We start from the raw sequence: 27,715 nt of genomic DNA, 5'->3' as shown, positions 1-27,715 counted from the left end.
GAAACCCACCACTTAACATAAAAATACTACTAAAAGTCCAAAGCTAGCAACAAATTAACAAAAAAACAATAGGCCATACCTGACCACCAAAACTAGACAATATAAAAACAACCAAAAGCCAGGGTATAGACAAAAAACTAGGAGCACCGATAATGGCACCATTTCTTTGACCAACTCCGCATTCTTGAGCTCCAACTCTCCTGTGGTCTCTACCTCATCAATCTTGAAATGACTATCATTTGAAGACACCTCCTCTCCCCTCTTCCTCGTACCTTTATATGTTACTGTTGATACAAATATTCATTAATTTGTACATGCCTTCATCTACTATTTTTAATTTTATTATCTAAATATTATTTTATCTTGATTTAGTGATGTGATTAAACACTACTTGCAAGGTAGTAATCTATCATAGTTTGTTTGCAAAGATATGCTCATTCTTAGTTTTAAGTGCTTTTATTTTGAGTTATACTCATTGCCAAAATCAAGTGTCATTTTTCACTCATATACAAATGCCTAGTTGAGTTTTCTCCTAATTGTGATGCTACAGGAATTGAACGCTAGCCATAAAAAAAAATTATTTCATACATATGAGCATGATAAATTTCGATTTAATGTTAAAGCACTACAATATAAATTAAAAGATAGAGCAAATTTAATGCCAAAAACAAGTAAATAAATAACCATAAGCCTTGAATTTTGGGAAATTGTGCCTCTATAATATTATGACTTATATTTTGGCTTCTTCTTAGTCTATTAATTTATTCTTGCATGCACTTTTGGGGTTGAAAATTACACCAGTGAGATTTCACTATTTAATAAGTAACATTATTAAATTGCTGGACATACCTACTCAAGTATTACAAACATTTTTGTTTCTTCAATTTAGAGTTTAATTACTACTGCTACAATCCTTACATTAGTCATTTAAAAAATTAACTTTGTCCAGAGTATCATTGCTACAATTATTGCATTAATACTAAGTTATGTGAATTTGAACAAGTAAAATATTTTTTCGATCTCTTTACTAGTTGTTGTTGCAAATTTTGCACCAATAGATTATAAATTTAGTAGTTTGATAGTGCCAATGGATTAATAGTTAAACTATTCTCATATGGATACCATAGAGCACAACAATGTAAATAGATAAGAAACAATAATATTTGAACATGAGACAATAAATATTACATGCTTAGTTGTCAACAATATTTAAAAAAATAGCTATTTAAATTAGCAAATTAATACAATTACATAATTAACAGTGCAACAATTTATATATAGAAAATAAACTCATAGAGTGAAACATATTAATTATTTAATGCAATTTTTTTACTGTAAATACTGATAAAGAAGCATACAACAACATATAATATTTAACTAGCTATTCATTTCTATTAACTTTAGTTTATGAATACATAATTTTTTCTTCAATAACATTGCTTGTAATCTTATCTTTAAACTAATTTTCTCTCTTGAATGTGTTAGTAATATGAGTTCATCTTTGTTAGTGATATCAACCTCACGAGAGTGGACAACTACCTAATGTTTGGAGATTGATGAAGGCCTTGGCATAAATGTTCATACACTCTTTGATGATGGTATTGAGTGATTATGTGTTGTTTCTAGAAGATGATAATATTGGAAAATGAAACATACAGGAAAGAGTATTTTAAAGTGTGCATGGGACAATGGTTCACATTCTTCCATATTTGAACATGATGGATTTCAAGTATGGATATAATGTCCATGTTCTATGGATGTTGCATCATTGTGTTTACAAGTCCTTGATAGTTTATTTAATATGGCGTTGGTTGTGGTTTGTTAACAATATTGTTGTCTGTCAAGATAGGTTTAAAGAGTGCATTGGATTGCTCCATAGTGTTGATTTTGGTCATGTGGTTTGAAGAACATGTTTAGAATGTGCGTCTAATTCCTTTTAGTTTCAAGTGTTGGTGTGCTACATGAGAGAAGTTGTGGTGTTTTGTGTTTGTCATTGGCTGACTTGGTTGTCTTGTTTGGGTCATAATATTTTAGTATGCATTTGTTGTGGAGGTTGACTTTAGATATTGTTAAGGGTCTTACCGTAGTGTGCAAAGATTCACTTGGAATTATTCGCACCATATGATGTTTCTAGGTCGTCTAATTATGTGCTACATTGTTTATTTGCACATTATATTTGATGCCAACTTTGGAGGATGTGTTATTATGTGAAGATGCTTAAACACATTCTTTATGGTATTTTTAATCACATATCTTGTGATTGTATATGGTATTTGACTTAATTTGAATCATGTATATTTTATATATGGTTGGCCTATTTGAGGGTTTTGATGAATAAGTTGATATAGATATATGCATAAATGTGTAAATTGAAGTGTGGAATTATTGTGAATCACATGAAGGAGTTTTGGTGTGATTCTTAGTGTTTTGATGCACTTCATGATCATATCTTTCGAAGTATCAAAGTTTGAGATAACAAATGTGTGTGATGTGCTTCTCATAAAGTTGATTTCTTGATAGTGATAAAAAATAATTTCATGCTTGAATGCTAATTTGAATTCATCTTACTTTTTCCCTAGTAGATGACAACGAGTCCTTTTAACAACCCGTGCAAGTATGTATATTGTCTTGAAGTAGTGAGTTTCATCTCTCAAGTTCTTTTAGTATCTTGTCTCGAGATTGTGCGTCTCAACTTGAAAGTCCGTTATATCTTGCCCTAAGGTTGTGTGGCTTAGCTTGGAAGACAAATCAAGCGTAGTAACCTACCTTGTCCTTGAATCTAAAATAATAATCATGCGCCGAGACAATTAGATAAAAGGGGTACTCCTTAGTCCTTGGCTCTTAGTCGAAGAGGTTTCAACCTACAGGCAAACATTCTTCATAGTGGTCCTCATGTGGTTGGTTTACTTGCAAGATTTGTGACTCTGTTGGAATCTTGGAATCCCTTGCTCACAGGTATGAACCTCCATAAAAAAACAAACAAACCAACAAGACTTCTATAAATATATAGCTATCAACCTAAGAGTTTCCACAATCTATTAAATGAAGTCAATATTATTTCTAGATTCTATTGTCTATAGAAATTTTACATCAATATTTTAAATTGTAATTCATAATGACAATCCATCAAATTAAATGAATACAATTTTTAAATATAATTATAAGAGATTTTGACATCAATATTTTATCATCACAATACAAAGAATAAGTAAAAGATATAACTATATAAATTATAAATTCATCGCATACTATATATAGTCATGAGTGCATAAATGAGAATAAAATCATGCAACTTTAGCATGTGATTATTCACATCTTGGCTCCAATATTATTGTCTCTCATTTTTCTATAAAAAGATCACAGTAACTATTCGCATTAAAAAAATAATAAAAAATATTGAGAATGAAGAAATAAAAAACAAAAAAATCGTTGCTAATCCCGAGTGTCGAAACTGCATGCGACTGAAACTCCTCGAAAGACACCAGTTCTCAGGCTTCCCATTTTCTCGACAGAGATAACCAGCTTGCTATGGTTTCCTTCTATATAATTTTTTAATTCTTTATTATGTAGCTTTTTGTAGGCATTTTATTCACAAATTGCAAACCCCAATCACGGGAGAAATCCCCAGCTGAGCTGAAAACATCCAATATATTATTCTGTCGGCACTTTCGAAAATCTACTGGACTTTGGAGCAAAAAATAAATTTCCCAGAAAAAGAATCTCAGGCTTCCCGCGCATGTGGGTTGCAGATTCTCAGCGCTTGATAAATGTTGGGTTTCCGAATAAATTCGTGAACAGATTTAGGCGAGGTTGCCCAAAGATGAAATGAGCGATTGATTGGAAGCAAGCGGGCCCGGGAGATTCGAAACGGCGACGGAAGAAATAGCATTGCTGCATGCAATTCCGTAGCTTCAAAAGCATTTGCGTGCTAGATGTCATGCAGGAAGGAAGTGCCATGCTCGTTCCCTGCTGATTTTGGTTTGCCTTTGCCTATTTGCCTTTTGCCTTTGCCTTTGCCTTTGCAATGTTCCGTTTGAAAATGATGTAGATTTTTCAATTCATGGAATCATCGCTGTTGTTGTTGTTGCCGCCACCGCCATCAGTGGAGTAATTTCAGCTGGATATTGAGGCCTTGTGTTTGGGATTATCACGGTTTTGAGTTGGGAGAAATGATAAACGGCGAGGAAGGTTTTGCTGCTCCTTCGCCCAGGGTTCGAAGCTCGGCCGCTTCTGAATCCTGCGATTCGAGGGCAGCGGGGGCTGCGTTTTCTGAAATGAGCGAATCGGAGTGCGACATGAATTCGCCGGAGCAGTGGCGGCGGCGGAAGGTAAAGTTTCTGTGCAGCTTCGGCGGCAACATTCTGCCGAGGCCGTATGACGGTAAGCTTCGATATGTTGGGGGAGAAACCCGTATTGTGCGTGTGAGTAGGGATATTTCATTTTCAGAGCTTGTTAATAAGATGTCAGAGTTTTATGATCAGCCTTTTACGATTAAGTATCAGTTGCCTGAAGAGGAGGATTTGGATGCTTTGGTTTCTGTTTTGAGCGATGATGATCTCGCAAATATGATGGAGGAGTACGATAAATTAGAGTCTGCAGATGGTTTTACCAGGCTCAGGGTGTTTCTGTTCTCGGCCTCGGAGCAATTTGATGTTACTTCAGTTTGCGTCGACGCTGACGTCGACCAGAGGTTCGTGGATGCTTTGAATGGATTGCCTGAGTCCGTTAGTAGCTCTGACATTTGGAAGCAACACACCGAATTTCTTAGAAGAAACGAATCTTGTAGCTCTTTTAACTGTGCTGGTTCTGAAACTGGATTGAACCCTAGGAGGATCCTGCGGGATTCCCCTGTGCAGCAAGATACGATCCTTGTTGCTTCTCCACCTCTTTCTCCTTTAAGGCAGCCATCGTCTCCTTTTGAAGAATCTAGCGATCATTACCGCCAAGAGCACCAACTGTGGACGTTTGGAAGGCAGCCATCATCTCCTTTTGAAGATTACAGCGATCATTACCGCCAGGAGCACCAGCAATCCTGGACATTGGGGAACTATCTACGCTCGCAAGATTCTGCCCCTCCTATGGCAACAGCAGGGCGTCCTTTCCAAGAAGCACCTATGCCATCTGAGGCAGGATTGGGTTATCATAAATACAAGAATTCAGTGAAAGTGTTTCCTTCAAATGAGGTTTATTACACGGGCTCGCCAGAATTTGAGAGCCCTAGAGATATCAATAGAATGGAAGTTGCCAGCCATTGGCCTGAAGATAATCACAAGCATCCTATTCCTGTTGCTGATATAGTGCCCCATCAAGTTAATGTTCATCAGCACCACCTTCTTCAGCAGCAGTCCTCACAGCACCAGCAACACAACGTGCATCCTGTACATCAGCCTAGTGTTGGTTACTGCCCTCAAGAATTCTTTCAAAATTCCGAAGTGTCTTCACCGCAAAGAAAAATTGCAATGCAGCCTGTGAAATACTGTAGACTGTTTGAACCTTCAGAGCAAAATGAAGCACAATATCTGGCACCGGAAGTTTATGAAGGTGAGAGATCTTGGCATGGCCCTCACCAACCTTTGTCTCTTCCAGTGACTCCCGATTTCGCAAATGCAAAAATTCCGCCAGCTAAACTTGGTTCACAAAATATGGCAGTTGGTTGTAGACTAGGTGAAGGTTTGGGACGGAATGGGTTGCATCATGCACCAAGTGCTAGTGAACTTGATAGGTATTCGGAAAGTCAGAAGCATGCGCAGGGCGTTTGGCAGTATGAAAACAGACTTGATTATGGTAGCACCCAGTCAAGTTCACATTATGAACCTGCAAAGTCTATCGGAAGCCATAGCATCCATTTATCCTGTGGCAGGAATGTCACCCAGCAGCACTGCCAGCTGTCAGGCACCGGGGAAAATGTAGGATTAATTGGACAGAATCTTGGCCAAGTACATGGAAGGTTTGAGAGGAATTCTGTATTTGAAAATTCATATGAAAGACAATTTGCATGTGACACGAGGAGTTCAATTATGCACGCTGAACATCCATCTTATTATCTGGAGCAGTGTGGATCAAGCAAGCTAGAATGTCAAGTACATGATCCTCAATCAGTAACAAATGAGGGGTTGCTGATGCGAACTCCAAATGCAAAAGTGGATCTGCTGCCACCCTCTATAGATGATGTGCAAACTGATATTGGTTATCGAGACAGAGTAGATAAAGCAAGGGCCTGGGTCCTGCACAACACGAACTATCAGAGAGATACAATACACATACCTTATGCAGCAGAACCATCTGGGGTTCTAACCACAGAGGAACATATGTATAGAGACGCCAGTCAAATTTCTTATGCGGAACATGATTCTAGATGGTTGAATCCAGAAGTAGTGTACCATGATCCTTCGTCAGCTGATTTATACAAGCATGCTACTGGTGATCAATACAAGCTTTCTGCACATGTGCCACGTAATCTACCGCATAGGATAACTAATAATCAATTAGACAGTGACCTGGTGGTTCATTTGGGTTCCACTGGTGAACAGAGTCAATGGTGTTATAGTTCAGGAGATGAGGGAAGCCAGGAGTTTGCTTGTGCTCAGAGGAATGCTGAGAACATAGAAATGGCGGAGCGGTCTTATGGATCTTCTGATAAAAGTGCAGTTGATGTTCATAATTTTGCAGCGGTCCACATAACAGATGATCCTTTGCAGAAAGAGAGAGCAAACACCTTTGAATATGAAGAAAACCAACCGAAAGAATTTAATACAAATTCAGGTCGGGAGATCACCAAGCAGATTCAAAGGGATCATCCTGTAAGTGTTTCATCTCATTATGAGATGCAAAGGCAGCTTGGAGGGCTTGTTGAACAGGTTTCAATTTCAGTTGTTAACTCAAAAAGCAATGTCACTATAGCTAATACTGCCTGTTCTCACAACATCTCTTCATCAAAGGTGTTTCTTCCCAATAGCCTTACGCTACAATTGCCCAATGAGATCTTATCATCTACAGTACCTTCCTCTGGTCCTCCAATATATGATCGAAGTCCTGTAAATAGCACTAACATTGCAGGACCAAATGATTTATTGTCTGAGACTGAAAGGGAAGGGAAAATCAACGAGTCAGAGAATCCTGAGTTGAAGACTATTGGAAGAGGACAGTCAAGAGAAAAGATTGTTTCAGATATGGAGGTTGCAAGAAATGAAAGTTTGGCAAAGGATGCACCTGAGATTTGCTTGAAGGATAGGCCAGAAAAAGAAGCTTCTGGAAAATCTGGGAGTCTGAAATTAGCAGGGCAAAGTCCTATTTTAGAAGTTTCAGCCACAATTTCAACATCAAAGGTAGTAGGGACAGTTTCAGCCACAATTTCAAAATCAAAGGTAGTCGGGACAGTTTCAGCCACAATTTCAACATCAAAGGTAGTAGGGACAGAGTCCCTTGCAACCAGCAAAAGAGAAGAGGATAGCAAGGAGGCAGATCAAAGAGCTCTTCCCACTGACTCTGGTAAAAAAGATGACCCTCCAGAGGAAGAACTTCCTGAGGTGAGAGTTATATCCTTTCTAGTGTTAAATGCTTTGACTATGAAAATTGAATCTACAAAAATTTCTGGTACTTGTGTTTGGAAAAATAATACAATACTGTTGGCATCCAGGGGAATGCTTTGAAAGTAGAAGACCTCTGCAATGGTTCGAACAAGGCAATTCACAATGCATTGGGATCTGAGGCAGATGATCTTGCCCAAGGTTTGCAGGTAAAGTACATTAAAATTGTTCATTACTAATGATATAGTTCATTCTCTTGGTAGCTTATGGATAATTGTAATCTCTTCCTCCAGACAATTAGGAATGATGACCTGGAAGAAATACGAGAGTTGGGGTCGGGCACATATGGGACCGTCTATTATGGAAAATGGAAAGGTTCTGATGTTGCTATTAAGCGGATCAAAGCCAGTTGTTTTGCAGACAGGGCTTCAGAGTTGGTAAGGGTCTTTACATTTTAAATTATGTATTATATCAAGCAAGTTTTAAGTATGATTGCTGCTTCTGGATTTGATTGTGTGTTAGTTCTTGCAAATGTTTGTAATGACCCTCTAGGATCCATCATCGGGACAAATGATGGATAACCCTTGGTGATCCCTCGTCAGGATTAATGAGTGACAACTCATTCATTCCAATGATAAATCACAGAGGTTGATCCAAAAGGGTTATCCCTCATTCATTTCGATGATAGATCACAAAGGTTGATCCGAAAGGGTTATCCCTCATTCTTCTGTGGTGGATTGTGGAAGCAGCAACCATAAATTAATGGATTGTAGAAAATTAATGTATATAAGTTTCTAGGAGCACTTTCTGAATAGGATATTTCAATTTTCCAAATGCTCTGAAAGAACTAGGAGTGTACATTTACTACCACGGGCTTTCAATTCAATGTGTTTTATTACAAAAGATTTGAATGTTTTCTAAACACTTAATTGTCACATTCAACAAATCTTCTTGTTTCTCCTATAGATTGCAGACTTCTGGAAAGAGGCACGCATACTGGGGCAATTACACCATCCCAATGTTGTTGCATTCTATGGTGTTGTTCGAGATGGACCTGATGGGACCTTAGCAACTGTCACAGAGTACATGGTCAATGGATCTCTGAAACAAGTTCTACACAGGAAGGATAGGTAAACATTCAATGGAGGGTCTTTGAACTTTAATAAGCAATGCTAGAGTTTTTGTATTGATCCTTTTTCCTTATTCAGAAGGAATTGATATGCTTGTTTTTATTTCTGCACAGTAGTAATTTTCTTCTTTCTTTCAGAACAATTGATCGACGTAAAAGATTGATTATAGCTCGTGATGCTGCATTCGGGATGGAATATTTGCATGAAAAAAAAATTGTCCACTTTGATCTGAAGTGTGATAATCTTTTGGTGAATATGAAAGATCCTCATCGACCTATTTGCAAGGTATCCTGCACTGTAGGAAAAATGGTTTCCGGCATTTTTTAATCTTGCCAATTCTCTCTATCTGCTTGTTTCTGATATTTATTTTTCTTGGAATCATCTTTGAATTTCCATAATGCTTCGTGCACCATATTTAAATCTTTCTGTTTGTTGGTTTGCATCTCAAGTTATTTGTAAGTTGCAACCTTCGTATCTCCCATGGAGTTTTCTTGTATCCTGTTCCATTAAAAATGTGCATTCTATACATGGTTTTAAAATCCACGTTAAGACATTTCATTGAGTGAGAATCTGATGTAATAGTTAGTTTCAGATTGGTGATTTGGGCCTATCCAAAATAAAACATCAAACTTTGGTCTCTGGTGGTGTTCGGGGGACTTTGCCATGGATGGCACCAGAGCTTCTTAGTGAAGAAAAGGGCATGGTAACTGAGAAAGTATGTTGCCATTGAAACTCATTCTGGTATTCCTCCACATAAGTTTTTAATTCGTAGTGTTGATTCTTGCAATCAGCATTTTCTTTTGGTGATCTTCATCATTAACTTTGTTTTGCTGTTGATAGGTTGATGTTTATTCATTTGGAATAGTGATGTGGGAACTTCTTACGGGAGAAGAGCCCTATGCTAACATGCATTTTGGGGAAATAATAGGTACTAATGTGTTTCATAATGTTGCTTTTCGAAGCCAGTTTTGTTGTCACATGATTTTGGCAACGCAAACCTCTTTGTAATCTTAGATCTTGTGAAAATATATTTGGAATAATAGAATGATGTAAAACTATATATTGGAACTAAGATGCTTTGCTAATAGCTTTCTTTTTCTTTGATGATAACTTATGCATTTTTTCATGATAATCAATAAAAAATGTAATATAAGCAACATTTTGAAAATTCATATAATTTTCACATCCAGCATTCTATTAATTTTTGAATAAATCCTTTCTATGGAAATATTTTAAACAGAGAAAAGGTTTTATCCATTATTGTATCTTGATTCTCTTTCTGAGTGATCATACTCCCTCAACCAGTTTACAAGGAAAGGCAAAGATTAGACGGATGTACAGACATATTATAGTTCACTTTTAGTTAAAAAAGTGAAGCATATTGGATTTCATTGTAGAAATTCAGAATAAAGATGAGATCAGAGAAGTGTAAAAACCTAGCTTGCAGGGTTCGGATCCTTCTTGGGTCTGGATTTGTGTTGGGTGCGTGGCAGGTTCGGGCAGGGTCTGCGCCACAGACTGTGGGTACGGACCCATGAGGATCACTAAGGACCCTCAAGGGCCCTGCGCAGACCCCATGAGGACCCACACATCCCATGAGGCCAAAAAGTATGTTAAAAACACAAAACACCATATTTTTAATATATTTTATTATGGTACAGCTTATGCAACTATATAGATAGATAGATATATATGCGCCAAAATTTAAGCCAAGCTGAGCTTTAATCAAGCCCTTAATTAATTTGTGTGTATATTAAATCAATTTGCAGTTTACTAATGGTACTGTTATGAGATGCAATCACCGGAAATTGTATAACAATACCATTAGTAAACTGCAAGCTGATATAATTAAAAAATAATTGGTACAGCTCATACAAATATATATGTATTTGTATATATATTAAAGCCCACCAACAATAAAATAAAATATGTTACACCAAATATCAATAGCAATTGAATTAATCCAAAGCCAACACAAAGCTAATTTAAAATATCACACCAAATTGAAATATATATTGAATAATTGTAAACCACATTGGCAGTCAAGCCTTGTCCTAAATATTGTCTCTCTTGTTTCTTTATATATAATGCGCGCACATACACACATATACACACAAACCCTCCACGAACCCATATGGAATTTTTTTTGGCCTGAACCCACAAACCCATACCTGAATCTGAACTTGTCCCCAAACCTGAATCCGACAAGTTGGGGAAAAAACTGGTGATTGTGCAATGCAGTGCTCTGCACATTTCCAAATTAATATAGATTAAATAATGTATTCGCCTACAATGATTTGATGAGTTAATATTCAGGAAGTGATATAGAATGAAAAAAAAAGAGAATATTTCACCTTCAAATAAGATCCAGAATCACAACTACTCATATGGAATAATAAATGTTCAGTAAATAATAAATATTAATAAAAAGATGAATGATCAATGAGATTATGCAAGTTTTTGGATTTGATTTTGTAATTTTTTCCCATCAATGTTTCAAATTGCGCTATGTGATCTATCCTTGGGATGCAAGAGAACCAAAGAAGAAAAGAATGATATCTCAAGATTAAAATAATTAATGATGTATGAACCTTCTTTTCAGTTAACTTGGCTAGACCTTGGGTAAAAACTAGAACAGGACCAGAACTGGTATCAAGGGCAATACTACAGAACCTGGTAAAATAGGTACACAAATGAAGTTTCTATTTTGGGTTGCAAAAGTTTAGGGACTTCATAGAATATATGTGTAGAACCCTCAGCAAGCAGCATATAATAATCTCACTGAAGCTCAGAAGGGTTTATATAAGAAGAATCACAAGAAGGACAAAACGACCCTATATTTCATAATACAAGCAACCGATGAGTATATTATGAGGATTGTAGCAGTAACTTAAAAAACCATAAGAGACCCTACAAAACTATTATCAATGTACAAGCAAAGTGAAGTATAATGTCCCTTCTTGGTGTCTTTCCTGATTTTTACCGTAGAATTGCAATTTCCACTTATGTCTAAGAAGGTGATTCATTTACAAGCATAATTTCAATAAAATTCTGTCAAATATAATACATCAATTAAGATAATTCTGACTTAGGTCATACATCAATATTCAATATCATTAAAAAGCAAGAAAATATGATAATATCTAACTTTCCAATATCGTTAAAAAGTAAGAAGATATGATAATATCTAACTTTACAAAGAATTAACACAAATATCAAGATTTCATACTACATATACATCCATATTAAATCATTGATATTCAATTCCAAAATAGCATTAATATAATAATAATCTCAAATCCTAACTTTATGCCCACCAAGAATGTATTGACTTTGCAAAGGGATAGGTTGGGGATACATAAGCGAGCATAATTTGGCGGCTGATAGGTTGGGGATACGTGGTTTCTGATAGGACGATGCAAAAAGATTGGCCAAATTTGTACATCTCTTTTGCTATCGAGCTTTCGAAGACATTGGCTTGCTGATAGGAATTTGGGTGCATGAGAGTAATTGCTACTATGATATCTGCAGGTACAGTTAATCTGTGCAAATATCTCTCTTATGTGTTGCTGATCTTAGCAGTTAATTTTGAACGTTGTGTTTTCAGTGCAAAGGGGGTTGATATGACTTTGGCTTTAGGGGAATAGTGTGAATTGCTGATCCTTGATTTGATACTATTAGTTGGAGTCGCTGTATTACTAACTGATCAAAATTTCTCATCTAATATATCTTTCTATGAGCAAAATTTTACATCAATGATTTTTATTGTGCATTGTGATAATGTCTTGTATGGTCAATCTTTTTCCAAAAGTATATGGTTGATATTTTTTGCTAACCTAGTAATGTATCGAATCTCTCTGCAAGTTGTTTATTCTGATCAGGACCAGTGGCTTATGTTGTTTTCCTTTATTTGATTGGAACATTCATTGCTGTTGAGATGGTCACCGATCCGGTGAGTTGTCACCATCGATCATTTGATCTCTTTAATTAGTATCCCATCCCTTATAAATAAGTTCAGTCAAAAAGTTTTGAAGTCATAAGGAGTAGGAATTTTTTTATAGTTAATATGATTGAGACATAGTGAGGACATGACACAAATAAATTATTGAAACAGAAAGAGCACAATGCATAACACTATCATTTTTATATGATTTGGAATATTCATCACTGCTGAGATGGTTTCCAATCAGATATGAGTCGATACCTTCGATCACTTGATCTCTTTAGTTAACATCCCTTGAAAATAATTTCATGATTAGGATGTGACACAAAAGTAAATAATTGAAACAGAAAGAGCACAACACATAACACTAATATTTTTACGGGGAAAACCTAAAATGGGAAAAACTTCAGTGATAATCACACTCACTATATGATGAATAGTTATTTCAATGATTGATTTATTTTATTATTATCATTATTTATTAACATTAATTATTATTATGTGTTGAGCTCGAGTAGACTTGAACCCAAGACCTCCCAAATGAGAGGCTCGCAATTTACTGTTGTTTTGTAGGTTCTTGCCTCACAACTATCTATCTCTTATTCACATTATATATACTCTATATATACTTATCACACCACCACAAACATACATATAGTTGGCTGAGCAAAGTTTAATGTGTTACATGAATATGTCGGGCCCAAAATTCATTTGCCAATGCATGCAAAGGGTAAGGGAAACATATAAACATATAAAGCATCATATCATGAAGATACAATCTTCAAACATCTGAGATCCTTTCCGTAGGCATCATATGCTATCGCAAAGACTTAATATACTCATTGAGTCGGTCCCAAAGGAAGGAATCTGTTAAATATGTCAGCAACACGAGTTCAAAAGATAAGGTGGTCTGCCATAATCATCCCGGATGCAAAGGATGCTATCACCTGATCATAGCATATTCATATTATCAAGGCACAGTATCAAAACATCTGACAAAAAGGAATGCAAATTATATTTCTATATTGTTTACTCTGTTTTCTGATAGGCAGATACACATAAAATCATAACTTCAATTGTTGAGTAATTCAGACAACAGCATCTGAGATATAGTATCCTGTGTCATAATACACACAATTTGTAAGAAAATGTCTTCTGTGAGGTTATCATTATTTTCTTTCTATACCTTCTTCTCAGCTTGCTTGTAATTTCTTTTAATTTAAGGATTTTTGGAATTACGGGTGTGCAACTTGTTATAAATTGATCTCTATTCTAGTACAGAAAACAGGTCTGTTGTCTTTAGAAAATAAGACGGTTCTCCTACCTCGTTAGATATTGCTCTAATAATTAATATCCAGAGCACGAGTTATATAATTCAATAAAATCTGAACTATGGTTTATCCTGTTTTTAAGACCTCGTGACCAAGCTTCTGAATAATTTGAAAGCTCTATCTTCTTCTTTATACTGATGCTCACCAAAGAATGAGATAGTATTCCATTTTGATTAGTTAGTTTAGTAAGTAACAATGAAATGCAAAGGTTATAACCTGCAAAACCTTTTGAGTAATTTTAAAAATCATCGGGGTGAAATGAAAATCTGGGGTTTAGATTGATTCATCTATTGAGTTGAGATCTTGACAAGATTATTCCTATGGATCATCTATACTAGTTGTTCTCTAAGTGATTTATATCACAAATAGGATAAAAGATCGTTCAAAAGGCATATAGCGATTTATTTTGCATGTGAGTGAGACAACTCGAAATTTGAGCATTACCACTACAAATTTTTTTTCCTTGTTATTGAAGGAAGTCATGGGCTATTTTGAATCCTCTTCCTTCATACAAAGAAATGAAATATCAATGATTTTTTTTTAACAAACCATTTACTTTGTTCAAAAAAGTATTTTATTTGAGTGTTCTTGTTTAAGCTAAGCAGTATGAAAATAAATTTTCATATATGGTTTTCAGAGGGGGGACTTGAGTTTGTTTGCTCCATAGGGTAAGATTTAACGCATGTATAACACGACTTAATGCAGAACAGGTACTTTATTCATGTATGCACTTGCTGATTACAATCCGATTATAATGACTACAATGATCAATGATGATTCCAAAGTCCATCTCGGACGTGTACATATACCTTTCCGAAGGGGTGACTCAAGCGTCACGCACCTGTTTGGATACTACTCTACCTGTCGGCTACACTATACATTTTACCGACAACATCATCCCCCCCAAAAGAAAAAGTCGTCTCCGGACGACAATTACAAAATATCTGAGAGAAATTAACAACAAAATACATTAATTGACTAACTACAACAAGATAGATCTGTTTTTGTCACATCACTTTCACATTCATCTCGTGCCTGCACCAAACTGGTCTCAAAACCACGTTGCATCTGTAGCCTCTGCTAACACAATACTGTCTCCTTAGCTGACCTTGATAGCCACCCGTGCTGCTTTCTTTGCTTCCAACTCCTGGGTACCTTGAGCCAAGTGTTGCCGTACTACCTCCAACTGGATGATCAGCTCCTCCCGAGCTCTCTACGCATCCACCAAGACAGCCTCACGTCCAACACTTGCTCCAAGTGCCTCTGGTACACAGACACTCCATGCTTGTAGCAGCTCCAAGTCTTCACCAACTGGTCAAACTTTTCACGACTGATATCCACAACGATTGGGGGTCTAGGGGGCAATGCCCCTAGTGGGGTTGAGGGGCAGCGCCCCGGGCACGTTGCGATACAGGGTGGGGTCGAGGGGCAGCACCCCTTGCCGCCAAGACACAATTAGCACTCCGAAACTCACACAAAATTGCATGGAACACACTATTTTTGTCATTTTCTTCCAATTCCACTCTCTTTCTGGCAACTGCTTATGTCTACCCTTCCTTTTGACATCATGTATTACTCATTCCAAACTGTTTCAATCTGTCGTCTTTTTTTTTTTTGCTCTTCCACTTCCTCTTTCCTGCAGACTTGCTTTGTGAATCGGCTACAACAACTCCTCTTCCTTTCCTGATACCCTTCATACGGCTGTCCTAGCTTCTCCCTTGTCGTACATCGTACGACCTTCTTCTTCCCTTTCCTCTAGTCACCAAATCCGTACTGCTCAGGCTTCTTGGAATGTATTCTAACCTGGCCGTACGGTCTTAAATCCTCTTTCCAATTGGCCGTACGTCTGAAACTCCTTCCTTCCCCTTCCTTGCTGTACAAAAGTTCCTGCTTCCACTTTCCCGCCGTACGTTTTAAACAATATTAGGAAATGGAACAATTCCTTTTGACTCTGTATGTTCTTCCTCCTTTCTCTTTAATGCATCCAGGTTACCCAATCTCTGTACGGTGGCTTATTTAAATGGTTCTTAGCTGTACGCTTCTCTCCTTTTGGCTGTACGACCACTTATTCAGCATGCTTCCTTGCTGTCTGTACAGTCTATGAGATACCAATACTTTGCATTGTTTTCCTCAACACTTTTTACTGGTTGCACGGTGCTATTTTCTTCTGTATATTTTGTACAGTGTATGGTCTTTGTCTTTGAAACCTGCTGTTCTATCTTTGCCGTATGGTCTTTCACCATGCATTTGTTCCTGTCGTACGAACTTTACTTCATCTCTCTTGTGTTCTTCCTCGAGTATGGTATGCTTCTTCCAATGTGACAATCTCCTATCTCCGTACGGCTTTCAATTTCTCCCAAACATGTCGACTTCAAGCCGTACGGTCATCTCTCTTCCCAAACTATTTAGCTGTACGACTTCTAATTGCTTCTTCTGCTCTCTTCTAGCTGTACGTTCTTTTCTAATTCTTCTAATTATGATTTAACAAAAATAAAATGTTATGGCTTATCTATTACATTCCTTCAAGGCCATATGGTAGGCCATACGACATTATTTTTTTCACTTCTTTGCTTTATTACTTTATCTTAATACTTTTCTTTTGTGTTTTATATACTTTTTATCACCTTTTCTTTGTTTTTCAAACTGTCTTTTCTTAATGTTTTTACTTTACTAGTTCACCCTTTAAAATTATGTTCAATGCCAATATTATACATTATTCATAGTCATTTTTCTTCCTCAATTGGCTGTCGGCGGGCAATTATTTCTTTCATGGTAGATCTTTAACTTCGATCCATTTACTGCATCTGGTATTTCTTTTTCGTCCAGTGTCCATAGTTTAATTGCTCCGTTATATCCAACTTCCCATATCTTGTACAGTCCGACCCATTTAACTTTGAACTTTTCAAGCCTGATTTCATTTCGTCCATTATACTTCAGTACTAACTGATCGGGTTGAAAATTGTTTAATTTTGAAAGCTTCTAACGCCATACCTTCCACCTGTTTTGTGCAACTTTCGTGGCCCATGCTGCATAGTTCTTATTCCTTCGGTACGGTCGTTTTTGTACAGGTACCACACTTTTGATTAATGGTATCTGGTGGACACATAGCTTTGGTGGTACTCCTTTTAAGTCTTTATACGTCCAAGCAAAAACATCCTTGTACTCCATGAATATTCTGAATGTTGATGCCTTCAACACTGGGTTCCAATCATCTCCTACGAGGATGTTCTTTGGATTTTCCTTATCACCCAAGTTCATTGTTTTCACCGTCAGTTCTTCATACTTCATCGATTTATCTTTACTGAACTTATGGGCCGGTGTTTCATCCACCTACGCTTCTTCCTCCAGTTCACTGTACTCCTTTGGAAACTCATCGCTTGTTTTTTCTTCCTCAACGCTCAAGATGTTGCAACTCGGAAAGACCTCAGAGTCTTCCATTTGCCAGTGTAGCAATCCGTTTACTGAATCTAGGTCGTCATCAGTTGAACCTCCTTATAATCTCAGCAACCCTTCATCGTCTGGTTCCATCCTTCTTTTCCCTTCGTTGTCATTCTCGCCTTCGCCTTCTGAGTCCGATGATGTTGCTTCTTCTCCTACCATTTGTGTATGCAAATCGATTATAAATTTCCTACCTCCTCTTCTCCATGGACAGGGTGTTTCTTTTCCAATCATGCTTTACCTTAGCTTGCACCAACCACCCTCGTCCCAGGATGGCGTCGTACCCTCTTATCTTTAGTGGAATGACTACGAAATCCAGTAAAAATGGTTATGTCCCAATTGTTACTGGCTGTGCCATCAGAGTGCCCAAGGGTTTTATCCCATGTTGATCTGCTGTAAGTAATTGAAAGGTGGGTGGCCATAGTGTTGGTTGTCCAAGTTTTTTTCAGATATCTTCCGGCAGCATGTTCACTCCCGATCCTCCATCTACTATTGTATCCGTTAGCACCGTACCCAGAATACCCATCTCCACCACTGCTGGGTGTCTACCTGTCGGCTAGTAATATCGGGTCTATTGCTAGTGCCGTGGTTGTGTCCTTACTATCCTTTGCTTCCTCTGTCACTCTCGGGGACGGTGTCATATTTATAATTGCCGTACGCAACTATGGCATGGTGAGAAGAAGATCATTTAATTTAATTGCAATTTCCATTTGCATTATCTGTTTCACCATGTTTTGTTCCGCCACGTTTCTTTTCCGAGTTTCAGCAGTGTCTTTTACTTGTGACTTCTTTGTGTTCATCTGCTTCTCTTTCTCTGTTCAGGCTTTTTGTAACCTCTCCTTTTCTTCTTCCGCATTTGGATATTTTGCTTTCCTTGCTTGCTCCCGTGTGATCGCCAACACGTTCTCATCACATGTTTCAATACTTAATAAATTTACACCTTGCTTTGGACATTTTGAATCTTCATGGTCCCTTGGACCACATCATCTGCACAGTAGCTGCAGCGTCTCCTTCGTAGTACAGTCCCTTGCGAAGTGACCCCAAAGATTACATGCCCGGCACTGTATCATCGGTTGTCCACTTGCATCATATTGTATTCTACTCCGGCCTCCATTGTTATTGTTATTGTTTCCACCCCTTCCGCGTCTATTATTGTTTCGATATCCACCTGAAGTTGCATCATTGCCCGTGTTATTGCTATTGTTCGACGCTTCCTGCGTTAGTAACACCTGCTGGTGTCCTTTTGCTTTCAAGTTAAATGTGCACTCTTTTAAGGAATGCCCTGCCACCTGGCAGATGTCACAAAACTGCTTCTTCGGGAATGAACCCTTCGTATGGTCATCCTCCTTGCAATCTGTGCACCATAGTTCTCCTTTTACTGTATCCAGATTCTTTTTCAAATTTTTGAATTCTTTCATAATCCGAAGCATGTCTTTCTGTAGTTCTTTCACCTTCTTGTTTGATTCCTCATCACTACTACTACTTTTCGAGGATGAATCATCCGATTCAAAGGATTTATGCTTTTTCTTCTTACTTGTCTTCTGTTCACTTTCCAAATCCATAGCGCGAGTATATGCATCGGCGTATGTCGCCGTTGGTACAATCTTCATTTTCTTTTTAAGAGCTGGCCGTAGCCCCTCCACAAACCACCGTTTTTTCAACCCATCCACTGGTTGACTCTCCATCTTTCCAATCAATTCTTTCAATCGCCTGGCATAGGTTTGGACTGTCCAATTCTTTCCTTGTTTGGTGCTGTATATTTCTGCCACTATTTCATTATCATCTCGGAGTAATCTGAATTCTGCTATAAATTCTTTTTTAACATTCTCCCATGTATTAAGTTTCTGAGGACTAGTGTCAGAAAACCAATCTATCACCACACCACGTAGGGTCGCTAGAAATTGTCTTACCCAATCATCCTCATCCGTCACACCATTTGCCGTCCATATGGTTTCACATGTTTTATAATGTCTGATAGGGTTTGCTGAACCATCACTGTGAAACTTTTCTTTAGGGCTTGCCATCGTTACTTTCCTTTGATTTTGAGGTACTTGTGTACCCGCGCTATTTTGAGCTCCCGCGCTGTTCTGGACTCCCGTGCTGTTCTGTGCTCCTGCGCTGTTATGGACTTTCGCGCTGTTCTGAACTTCCGCAATGTTCTGTATAATAGTCTTGATTCCAACAACTGCGTTATTTGCTGAAAAGTCTTCAAGCGATGTTCTATTCTCTGCCTGTATCCGTTCGTCCGGTGCATCGGGAACGAAGAGATCACTTCACGCTCGTGCTCCCTCGGCACTTTGAGCCGTGCGAGTTGTTTCACTTCCATTCGAACACTCTCCCCTCGGTGTATACAAGTTAAGGAACTCTTCCCTTGTTTCTTCCACCAAATTCAAGCGTTGTCGAGTTTCTTCCAGCAATTCCTCGACACTTCTCAGCCTACTAGGTGAGTGCACTCCCTCCGTCTGTGCCTCTTCACTCCTTCGGTGCCCCTCGGCAATCTGCTGAAGTCTCTGTCTGTGCTCTGCTTGCTGTGTTAAAATTAAAATTTCTTTTGCTGTACTTAGTTCATTTTTATCTTTTACCTTGTTTTGATCCTTGTTTGGCAAATTCGGCATTAATCTTCATATCATTCCTTTGTTCCAGGTTTGTCTGGCAACAATGCCAAATGTTTACCATACAAGGTAAGAAGTTTAACGCATGTATAACATGACTTAATGCAGAACAGGTACTTTATTCATGTATGCACTTGCTGATTACAATCCGATTACAATGACCAATGATCAATGATGATTCCAAAGTCCATCTTGGACATGTACATATACCTTTCTGAAGGGGTGACTCAAGCGTCACGTGCCTGTTCGGATACTACTCTATCCGTCGGCTACACTATACATTTTATCGACAACAGAGATTACCTATCTCAATAAAGTGTACGATTGGTTCAAAGAGCGTCTTGAGATTCAGGTGATTGTTGATGAAATCACTAGTAAATATGTTCCTCATTTGAATATATTTTATTGTTTAGGGGGAATCACGCTGACTTCTTTTTTGGTACAAGTAGCTACCAGTTTTGCTATGACTTTTTACTATTGCCCCACCGTTCTAGAAGCTTTTGCCTCTATTCAATACATAATGGCAGAAGTGAACTTTAGCTGGCAAATTTGATCGGTCCATCGATGGTTGATAAGTATGATGGTTTTAATGATGATTTTACATGTATTTCGCATTTATTTAATAGGTGGATTCAAAAAACCTCGTGAATTAATTTGGGTTTCAGGTGTAATTCTAGCCGTATTAACTGTATCTTTCGGTGTAACTGGTTATTCTTTGCCATGGGATCAAATTGGTTAATGGGCAGTCAAAATTGTGACCGGTGTGCTTGAGGCCATTCTGTTAATAGGAACTCCTTTGGTAGAGTTATCGTGCAGAAGTGCTAGTGTGGGCCAATCAACCTTAACCTGTTTTTATAGTTTACACACTTCCATATTACCCCTTCTTACTGCTGTATTAATGTAAATGCGTTTTCTAATGATCCGCAAACAAGGTATTTCAGGTCCTTTATAAAAAGGAAATATACATTTTGCATTAGTATTGAAAACCTATTATTTTTCTAATAGATCATTGCCGTGAAAAACATGTTTCTCGAATTTCTCCTTTCAATTATTAAGTATTATAAAGTATATTTAATACAAAGAATTGAAGTAGATACTGATCTCAAATGAAGAAAATGAATTATGGGAGTGCGTGACTTGAACTATTGGTTAGGCCATGCAGATCATTTTATAGGATCTGCCATATAAAGATTCAGATCGAGATGTGTCTCTGTCCCAATTTGCTTTCCAAAAATAAGAGGTTTAGAACCTAGGCAAAAGGCAAACACTTTGTTGTGTTATAAGAGAATTATTTCTATGATTGAATCTCAAATAGGCTCCGTGAGATCCAGGTAACAGAAATAACATTTCATAAGTAAAATTTATTATTCTAATGTATCCTTTCCTTTTCATAGTATGAAAATGCATGCATTTCCCTTGCGTTTCAATACAATAAATTATTGGAGTAAAGGAAGGGATCTAAAGAAGGAAAAAGGCTAGATTAGTAACAAGTCAATACCTTGTATGCAAAATACGTTGTGAGGGTCGAGATAAACACAAATTACAAGGAATAAGATGATCCAAAAGGCATATTGATCATGATCAAATTTGTGAGCTTACTTGGGTATTTAGCATACGAAAAATGAAAATTATAAATTTTCCATAGATCTTCTTAGTTATACTGATTCTAACGATATGTCGTTCATCATTTTTATTTCAACTATTGCTCGAGTCGGATGATCAAAATTGGCAATGTCCGGTTCTTTCGGGGGGATAGATTCATTCATAAAAATCTACTTATCCCGGTAACAAAGAAACTTGACTTGAATGATCCTGTATTAAGTGCTAAATTAGCTAAAGGCATGGGACATAATTATTATGGCGACCCTGCTTGCCCCAATTATCTTATATATATATTTTTTCAGTAGTTATTTTTGTTACTATCGCATGTACTAGGTTTAGCAGTTCTAGAACCATCAGTGATTGATGAACCAGCAGATCCATCTGCAACTCCTTTGGAAATATTACCTGAATGGTATTTTTTCCCCGTATTTCAAGTATTTCGTACAGTACGTAATAAATTATTAGGTGTCCTATTAATGGCTTCAGTATTTGCAGGACTATTGACAATTCCTTTCTTAGAGAATGTGAATCAATTCCAAAATCCATTTTGTCGTCCAGTAGCTACAACACCTTTCATGAAATTAGATAGTGTCACCTTCTTCGAATAGATTGCCTCCCTCAAAAGGACAAACTGTCATCTAATTGGATTTCTCTCCTCTTGGAAAATATCTATTTGCGAGTGAAGCTAGCTGATTTATAACTAGATAGAGTCATCATTGTCTTTCCCCAAGTTACATGTGCTATTAATTTGGGAGGTTTGAGTCTCAATTAAGTCTATTTGAGCTTTGATACACTTGGTGGCATTTGACCATTTTAGACTATATTTAAACATGCTGGTAGCATTCTTCACACATAGACTAATCTTCTTCAAACTCTTCTGCAGCCTTGTGTTAGCATTTTTTGCACAAATTGCTTATGTCAATCTTTATTTTTCACAATCTTCTTTTCTCAACTTCTTCCACTTTCTTATCCAAGTGAGCTGAGTGATCTTTGAAGGAATTCATTAAAAGTTCCAATTGCTATACAAGATCAATGGAGGCATCGATATGGACATTTAGTAAGATGTCCAGGAACATTTTTATTGCATCATTAAGAAAACTTGTTTTCATCAGCATTTCTTTTTCAAGCAAGGATGGGAACACAATAGGTTTAAACCATAACTTAAAGATTAACAAATCTTTGAACAAAGCTGAGTTATTTGGGGAGCTTCCTACATCAGTTTAGGTATGCCATGTATTTCCTTTTCTTTCGATTTGCCACTTTTGCCAATTTCAGTCAAATGTATCATACTAACCTCAGGTGGAGTAGATTCTGTTTGAGACACATTGGCAGGGCTTTTCTTTATTTCTTTAATGATCCGGGTACCAGCTTCTTTGCTCTTTTTAAATACTCTCTCTCCCTTCTTTGATTTCCTGCATAATAATATTGACTCTCTGATTTCTTCTCAGTCTCATCATTACTACTTTAGTTTGTTTTTTAGACAATATACTTTCATACTCATTAATCACTCATTTCTTCAATTTTATTTAATGATTCTTCTAGCATTGGCTTATACAATTGTAGGTACAAAAAGACCATGGCCCCTTTGACGAATTCGCTGAAAGTATGGTTTATTCCAAAAGTACCTGTAATGACCCCAACAGGTTATAACTTCTTCAAACACCAAAAATCTTTATACTTCAGTTGTTTGACATTTCGTCAAACACTTTGCAAGCAAGCTCTGATACCACTGTAATAACCCTCTTCAAATCTGCTCTCAAAGATGCTGATTGAAGGCTCAAAGAATTTTGTCAAACAATTCACATGCAAGAGACATATGACTGATATAGTATTTCAGCTTGCTTTAAATGACTTTTTTCCAATTTGCATCAATGAGAATCTAGTGATAGAAGATTACAATGAACTACACAATGACCTAACATGAGTGTGCTCTTAATTTTGACAATATTCAGTGCATATATTATGATCTAAGCATGAGAAAAGAACACCTACAGCCAACTGGCATTTTTGCAAACAGTTGGTATGCAAACTATCTAGCTGATAAATAATGAGATTGAATTGCTTAAATGACACCAGCAACTATTATCTTTTTGATTGCAATCAAATTTCTAATACAATGCTCATGAAATATGGCCAAGACTTTGGCATTTACATGGATTACCAAAATGACAATGCTGGTATAATGCACACTTACAGCTGAAACTTATAATACCGTAAAAAAAACAATACTAACAAGGGAACCTGGTTGTAGATGGCTGTAATAATTTTCCTTCAATGCTGCCCCTTCTGCTTTACTTTTTTGAACTACTTTTTCGACTTGCTTTTTCGGTTCCGCTTTTTTCGCTTGCTTTTTCGATTCCGCTTTTTCCGCTTGCTTTTTCGATTCCGCTTTTTCCGCTTGCCTTTTCGGTTGCGCTTTTTCCGCTTGCTTTTTCGATTCCGCCTTTTCCGCCTGCTTTTTCGGTTCTCCTTTTTCGGATTGCTTTTTCGTTTTTGCTTTTTCGGATTGCTACCCTGTTGAATCTCAAGACCATATCTTTCAATGGCGTCAAGATTTTCAGCTTGAAGGGATTTCGTCCTTCAAACAATTGAGATATAACCTCCAGAAAATTCTCCAATTTTTTTGATATTTCCAACCATGCTAAAATAGAAGCTCTTCCATTTCTTTTATAGTGTTCTCACAAGAGCTCCATCTTTCGTTTTTTCAATGTGGGATAAAAGATAACTCCCTTTATGTAACTTATGTCTCCAATGTGTTATAAAATAAAGGGGACTCTTTTAATTTAAATATTTTCCACAACTATAGTCTATGCATTAATAAAGTTAAATATTTAAATTTAACTTTATAAAATAGCTTTATCAATGCATAAGAAATCTTATCAATGATAAACAAATCTTCTTGTCGATTTTAAACAATTACCATCAACCTACCGCTGCCACTGGATGTCCGACCATATCCAAGATGACTTACTATAAATAGTAAGTATGCCCAAAGTTGCCTCAAAACCCCTCAGAAAGACCTGCAACTGAAACTATCTAGGCCAAATGGCCTCTAAGCCCCTTTAATGTCCTGGTTAGCCTACGGGACCGTGGGGAAATAGGCTAACGACAACATCATGCTATGAATGCTAGAAAGGGGACATTATAGTACCCTAGCTTAGCTATGGAATTGGTTGTTGGTTGATGACTGGTTTGTTGAACGTGGCTTCTTGTACCTACTCTTGTTTGAACTTTTGCAACTAGTTTAGTGTTGGTAAGAATAAAACACATAATTTCCCATGGGCTCAAAATTTGTAAGTTAGGGCATTTTCCACAACATTCACCTTTCCCTTGTAGATAATTTTATAATCATAACCCAATAATTTGGGAGCATTTTTTTGTTTTCTAGGTGAAGAGACTTATTATTCTAAGAAATACTAAGGCTAACTTTTCATTCTTGAAGGTAGGTTTAACAATTTTTTTTTCCTGTTAGTGAAGGCCAAGCATTTCTTGTGTAATCATTGTTGCAATTCCAAAAATCATGGCACCGTTTTCAGTGGCAATCAATTTGGAGAAATTGGACATAGCAAGTATAGGTGCGGTACAAATGGCATGTTTGAGAAGGTTAACGTTATTTTTCAGCTATTCACACATCACAAAAGCATTTTTATTAACATTTTTGTCAAAGGTTCACTAATAATTGGTGTGACCTATAATTCCCAAAGATTTCAGTTTGGAGTTTTGGATTTTGTCCATTTTATTGGGATCTACTATTAACATACACTAAGTTACTATGATCAAGGTATTCCACCTCTTAGTATCAAAAAAACTCTTGGAAGACGTCACACATTTTTTTTTTAATAGGAGGTGCAAGGTCTAGTCCAAGCAAATGAGAATCTTTTCATGCTTCACTAATAAACAAGATTGTGATTGAAGAGGACCAATGTGAATTACAACCATTTGTAATTTGTGTTTGTTGGACTATGGAACATGGATAGTGCGTTTCTGAGGCTAAATGATATCACTGTTACAAGATTCAAGAATTGGCAAATTAACGGATTTCTGGATGATTGATTGATTAACAGAGGAACAAATGTGTTCCTTATAAAGAATTACAAGGACATTGTTTCTAAAAGAAACAACGTAGACTAAAAATGAAATTAGAGACAAAACTGAAGACAAGATAGGAAACATTCCTATCTAGACTGAAAGAGACAGGATAGGAAACATTCCTATCTAGATTGAAAGACGGACTACAGACAAGTAGTTGGCCATTATAGAAAGTATTTAACTAAGGAGTTAATATTTGAATACCCTCCCTTAATGGTCAATGTACGGATGTCGGAACATTCTGGGATAATTGAGACCCTCCTTGGATCTACAGAATGCTGAAACCAAGAAGCTTTGCCAGAAGAGTGCTATGACTCAAAACAGATTGCAATTACAAGACTTTGTTTTTGTGGAAAAAATGGTAAAACCCAGAATCTCACGCAACCTTGCATATACAGACAACATGAAGTGATTTTTAAGGAGAAAATCAACAAACTCAAAAAAAACAAAAATGGATTCAAAAGGTGAAAAATGCAATTTCGCCTTGATTAGGAAGCTCAACAGCTTGTGCTATTGTCTGGGAAGCATTTTGCCTTGCTTGGGCAGCCAAACGTTTCCAACACTCGAACTTCATATGGCCAAACTTGTGACAGTAATTACATTGTACATTTTCCTTCATAGAGCTATCTAGGGATCGAGTAGAAGGCTGATGCTGGAAAGACTGAGAAGACTAATGGTTGTCGATGTTCTGTTGAAAGGATTTTGCAGCCAATGCCTGCTCTGAGGAGGCTGTAGAAGCACTGCTACCAAATTGTTGTTTCCAATGATCCTGCTACAGAAGTTTGGTCCATAATTTTGGAAACTTTAGATCAACATTAGTTGACGCAATGTTGAGTGTTTCTATGAAGTACTCATAGGATGATGGTAGACTTTTCAAAGTGATGACTACCATATCCTCTTCCTCCATTTTCTGACCAATAGCTTCGAGCTGATCGCGGATGTCCTTAATCTTTGTCAGATGCTCTTGCAAGGACATACGCTCATCCATCATAATGGAGAACAATTAATTCTTTAGAAAGAATGCTCGACTCTTGTCAGATGTTTCATGCAGCTCCTTTAGATATTTCCAGATTTCTACAGTTGACTTGTCGGAAGGAATTTTTCGTAGCTGATCATCGATAACAAAGAGCTTAAGAAGCATAACAACCTCTTGATTACGATCATCAAACTTGTCCTATTCTGCTTGGTCGGAGGTCGGACGAGTCTTTGTGCCTAGAACAAGCTCATCCAAATGATGATACTCGAAGATGGTTAACGTGCGCTACTTCCAGTGGTTATAATTGCGGCCATTGAATCGTAGACTACCCTCCAACATCAGATTAGTCAAAGATGCCATTTCGAAGAATTCAGGAACAAACTTCAAGACTGAAATTCAACAGGCACATATTTCAAGGCAAATTCCAAAAGACCCAAAAGAATTAGAGTGAAGACGAAATTAGCAATGGACTGAAGACAAAATTAGAATCTGTAGTCCCATGCTGTTTCTTTTAGAATCTGCAATAAAATACGAATTCAGTCTACATATTTAGAATTTGTAGTCCCATGCTGTTTCTTTTAGAATCTGCAATGAAAAAAATTAGGGTTTCAAGTAGAAAATCCAGTCGGTGGCCATGGAGGTCAAAGTTATAGGGGCAAAAGTCGTTTTCTGGTAAATAAATATCGGGCTTTCTTCAGGAATGGATGTACATGGATGGACGTTGTTGAAGAGGGTAGAACTGACACCAAAGAATGGTGTAATAGGTGCGCATTTGAAGAAAAATGTTTGCAAAAAAGGCGCTTGGTTCAGCAAAAAACGTCACTAAAACAAATTCACGATTTTTGTTGATATTTGGTCATGAACAGAGGAGCTGTGATCACCAAAGACTCGCAATGTGTAGCTTAAACCGAGGCCCCATACCAGCAGAAGACACGACCAATAATTGGTGCGATTTTAGAAGGCGCAATTTGCAGTGTAGACATTCTTATCGGAAAGCCCTAGAATGGTTATAGAAAAAATGATTTGCAGTGTGATTAGCTATGAATTTCTCACAAAAACAAAAACCCT

The 27,715-nt window shown here is 37.2% G+C and overlaps 1 protein-coding gene across 2 annotated transcripts in view; it reads left to right on the top strand.

The window, feature by feature from the left end:
- Positions 1–3,441: 3,441 nt before the first annotated feature.
- Positions 3,442–27,715, top strand: part of LOC149575929 (RAF-like serine/threonine-protein kinase PRAF) — a 43,081-nt gene continuing 18,807 nt past the window's right edge. Inside the window, exons 1-7 of one of the 2 annotated variants that reach the window (XM_089815997.1) lie at positions 3,442–7,526; positions 7,637–7,735; positions 7,820–7,963; positions 8,493–8,656; positions 8,794–8,941; positions 9,249–9,371; positions 9,497–9,584. In XM_089815997.1, the coding sequence (XP_089672123.1) occupies positions 4,170–7,526; positions 7,637–7,735; positions 7,820–7,963; positions 8,493–8,656; positions 8,794–8,941; positions 9,249–9,371; positions 9,497–9,584 (4,123 nt within the window). In that variant the 5' untranslated portion in view covers positions 3,442–4,169. Of the gene's footprint in view, positions 7,527–7,636; positions 7,736–7,819; positions 7,964–8,492; positions 8,657–8,793; positions 8,942–9,242; positions 9,372–9,496; positions 9,585–27,715 lie in introns of both variants that reach the window. The other variant, XM_089815994.1, reaches the window with a different exon arrangement.

This window comes from Cupressus sempervirens, chromosome 1, assembly GCF_028749045.1.
Source record: "Cupressus sempervirens isolate cs-2001-9-10 chromosome 1, ASM2874904v1, whole genome shotgun sequence".
NCBI lineage: Eukaryota > Viridiplantae > Streptophyta > Pinopsida > Cupressales > Cupressaceae > Cupressus > Cupressus sempervirens.
The sequence above is the reverse complement of the archived record's forward strand: the minus strand, read 5'-3'. Positions and strand labels throughout refer to the sequence as shown.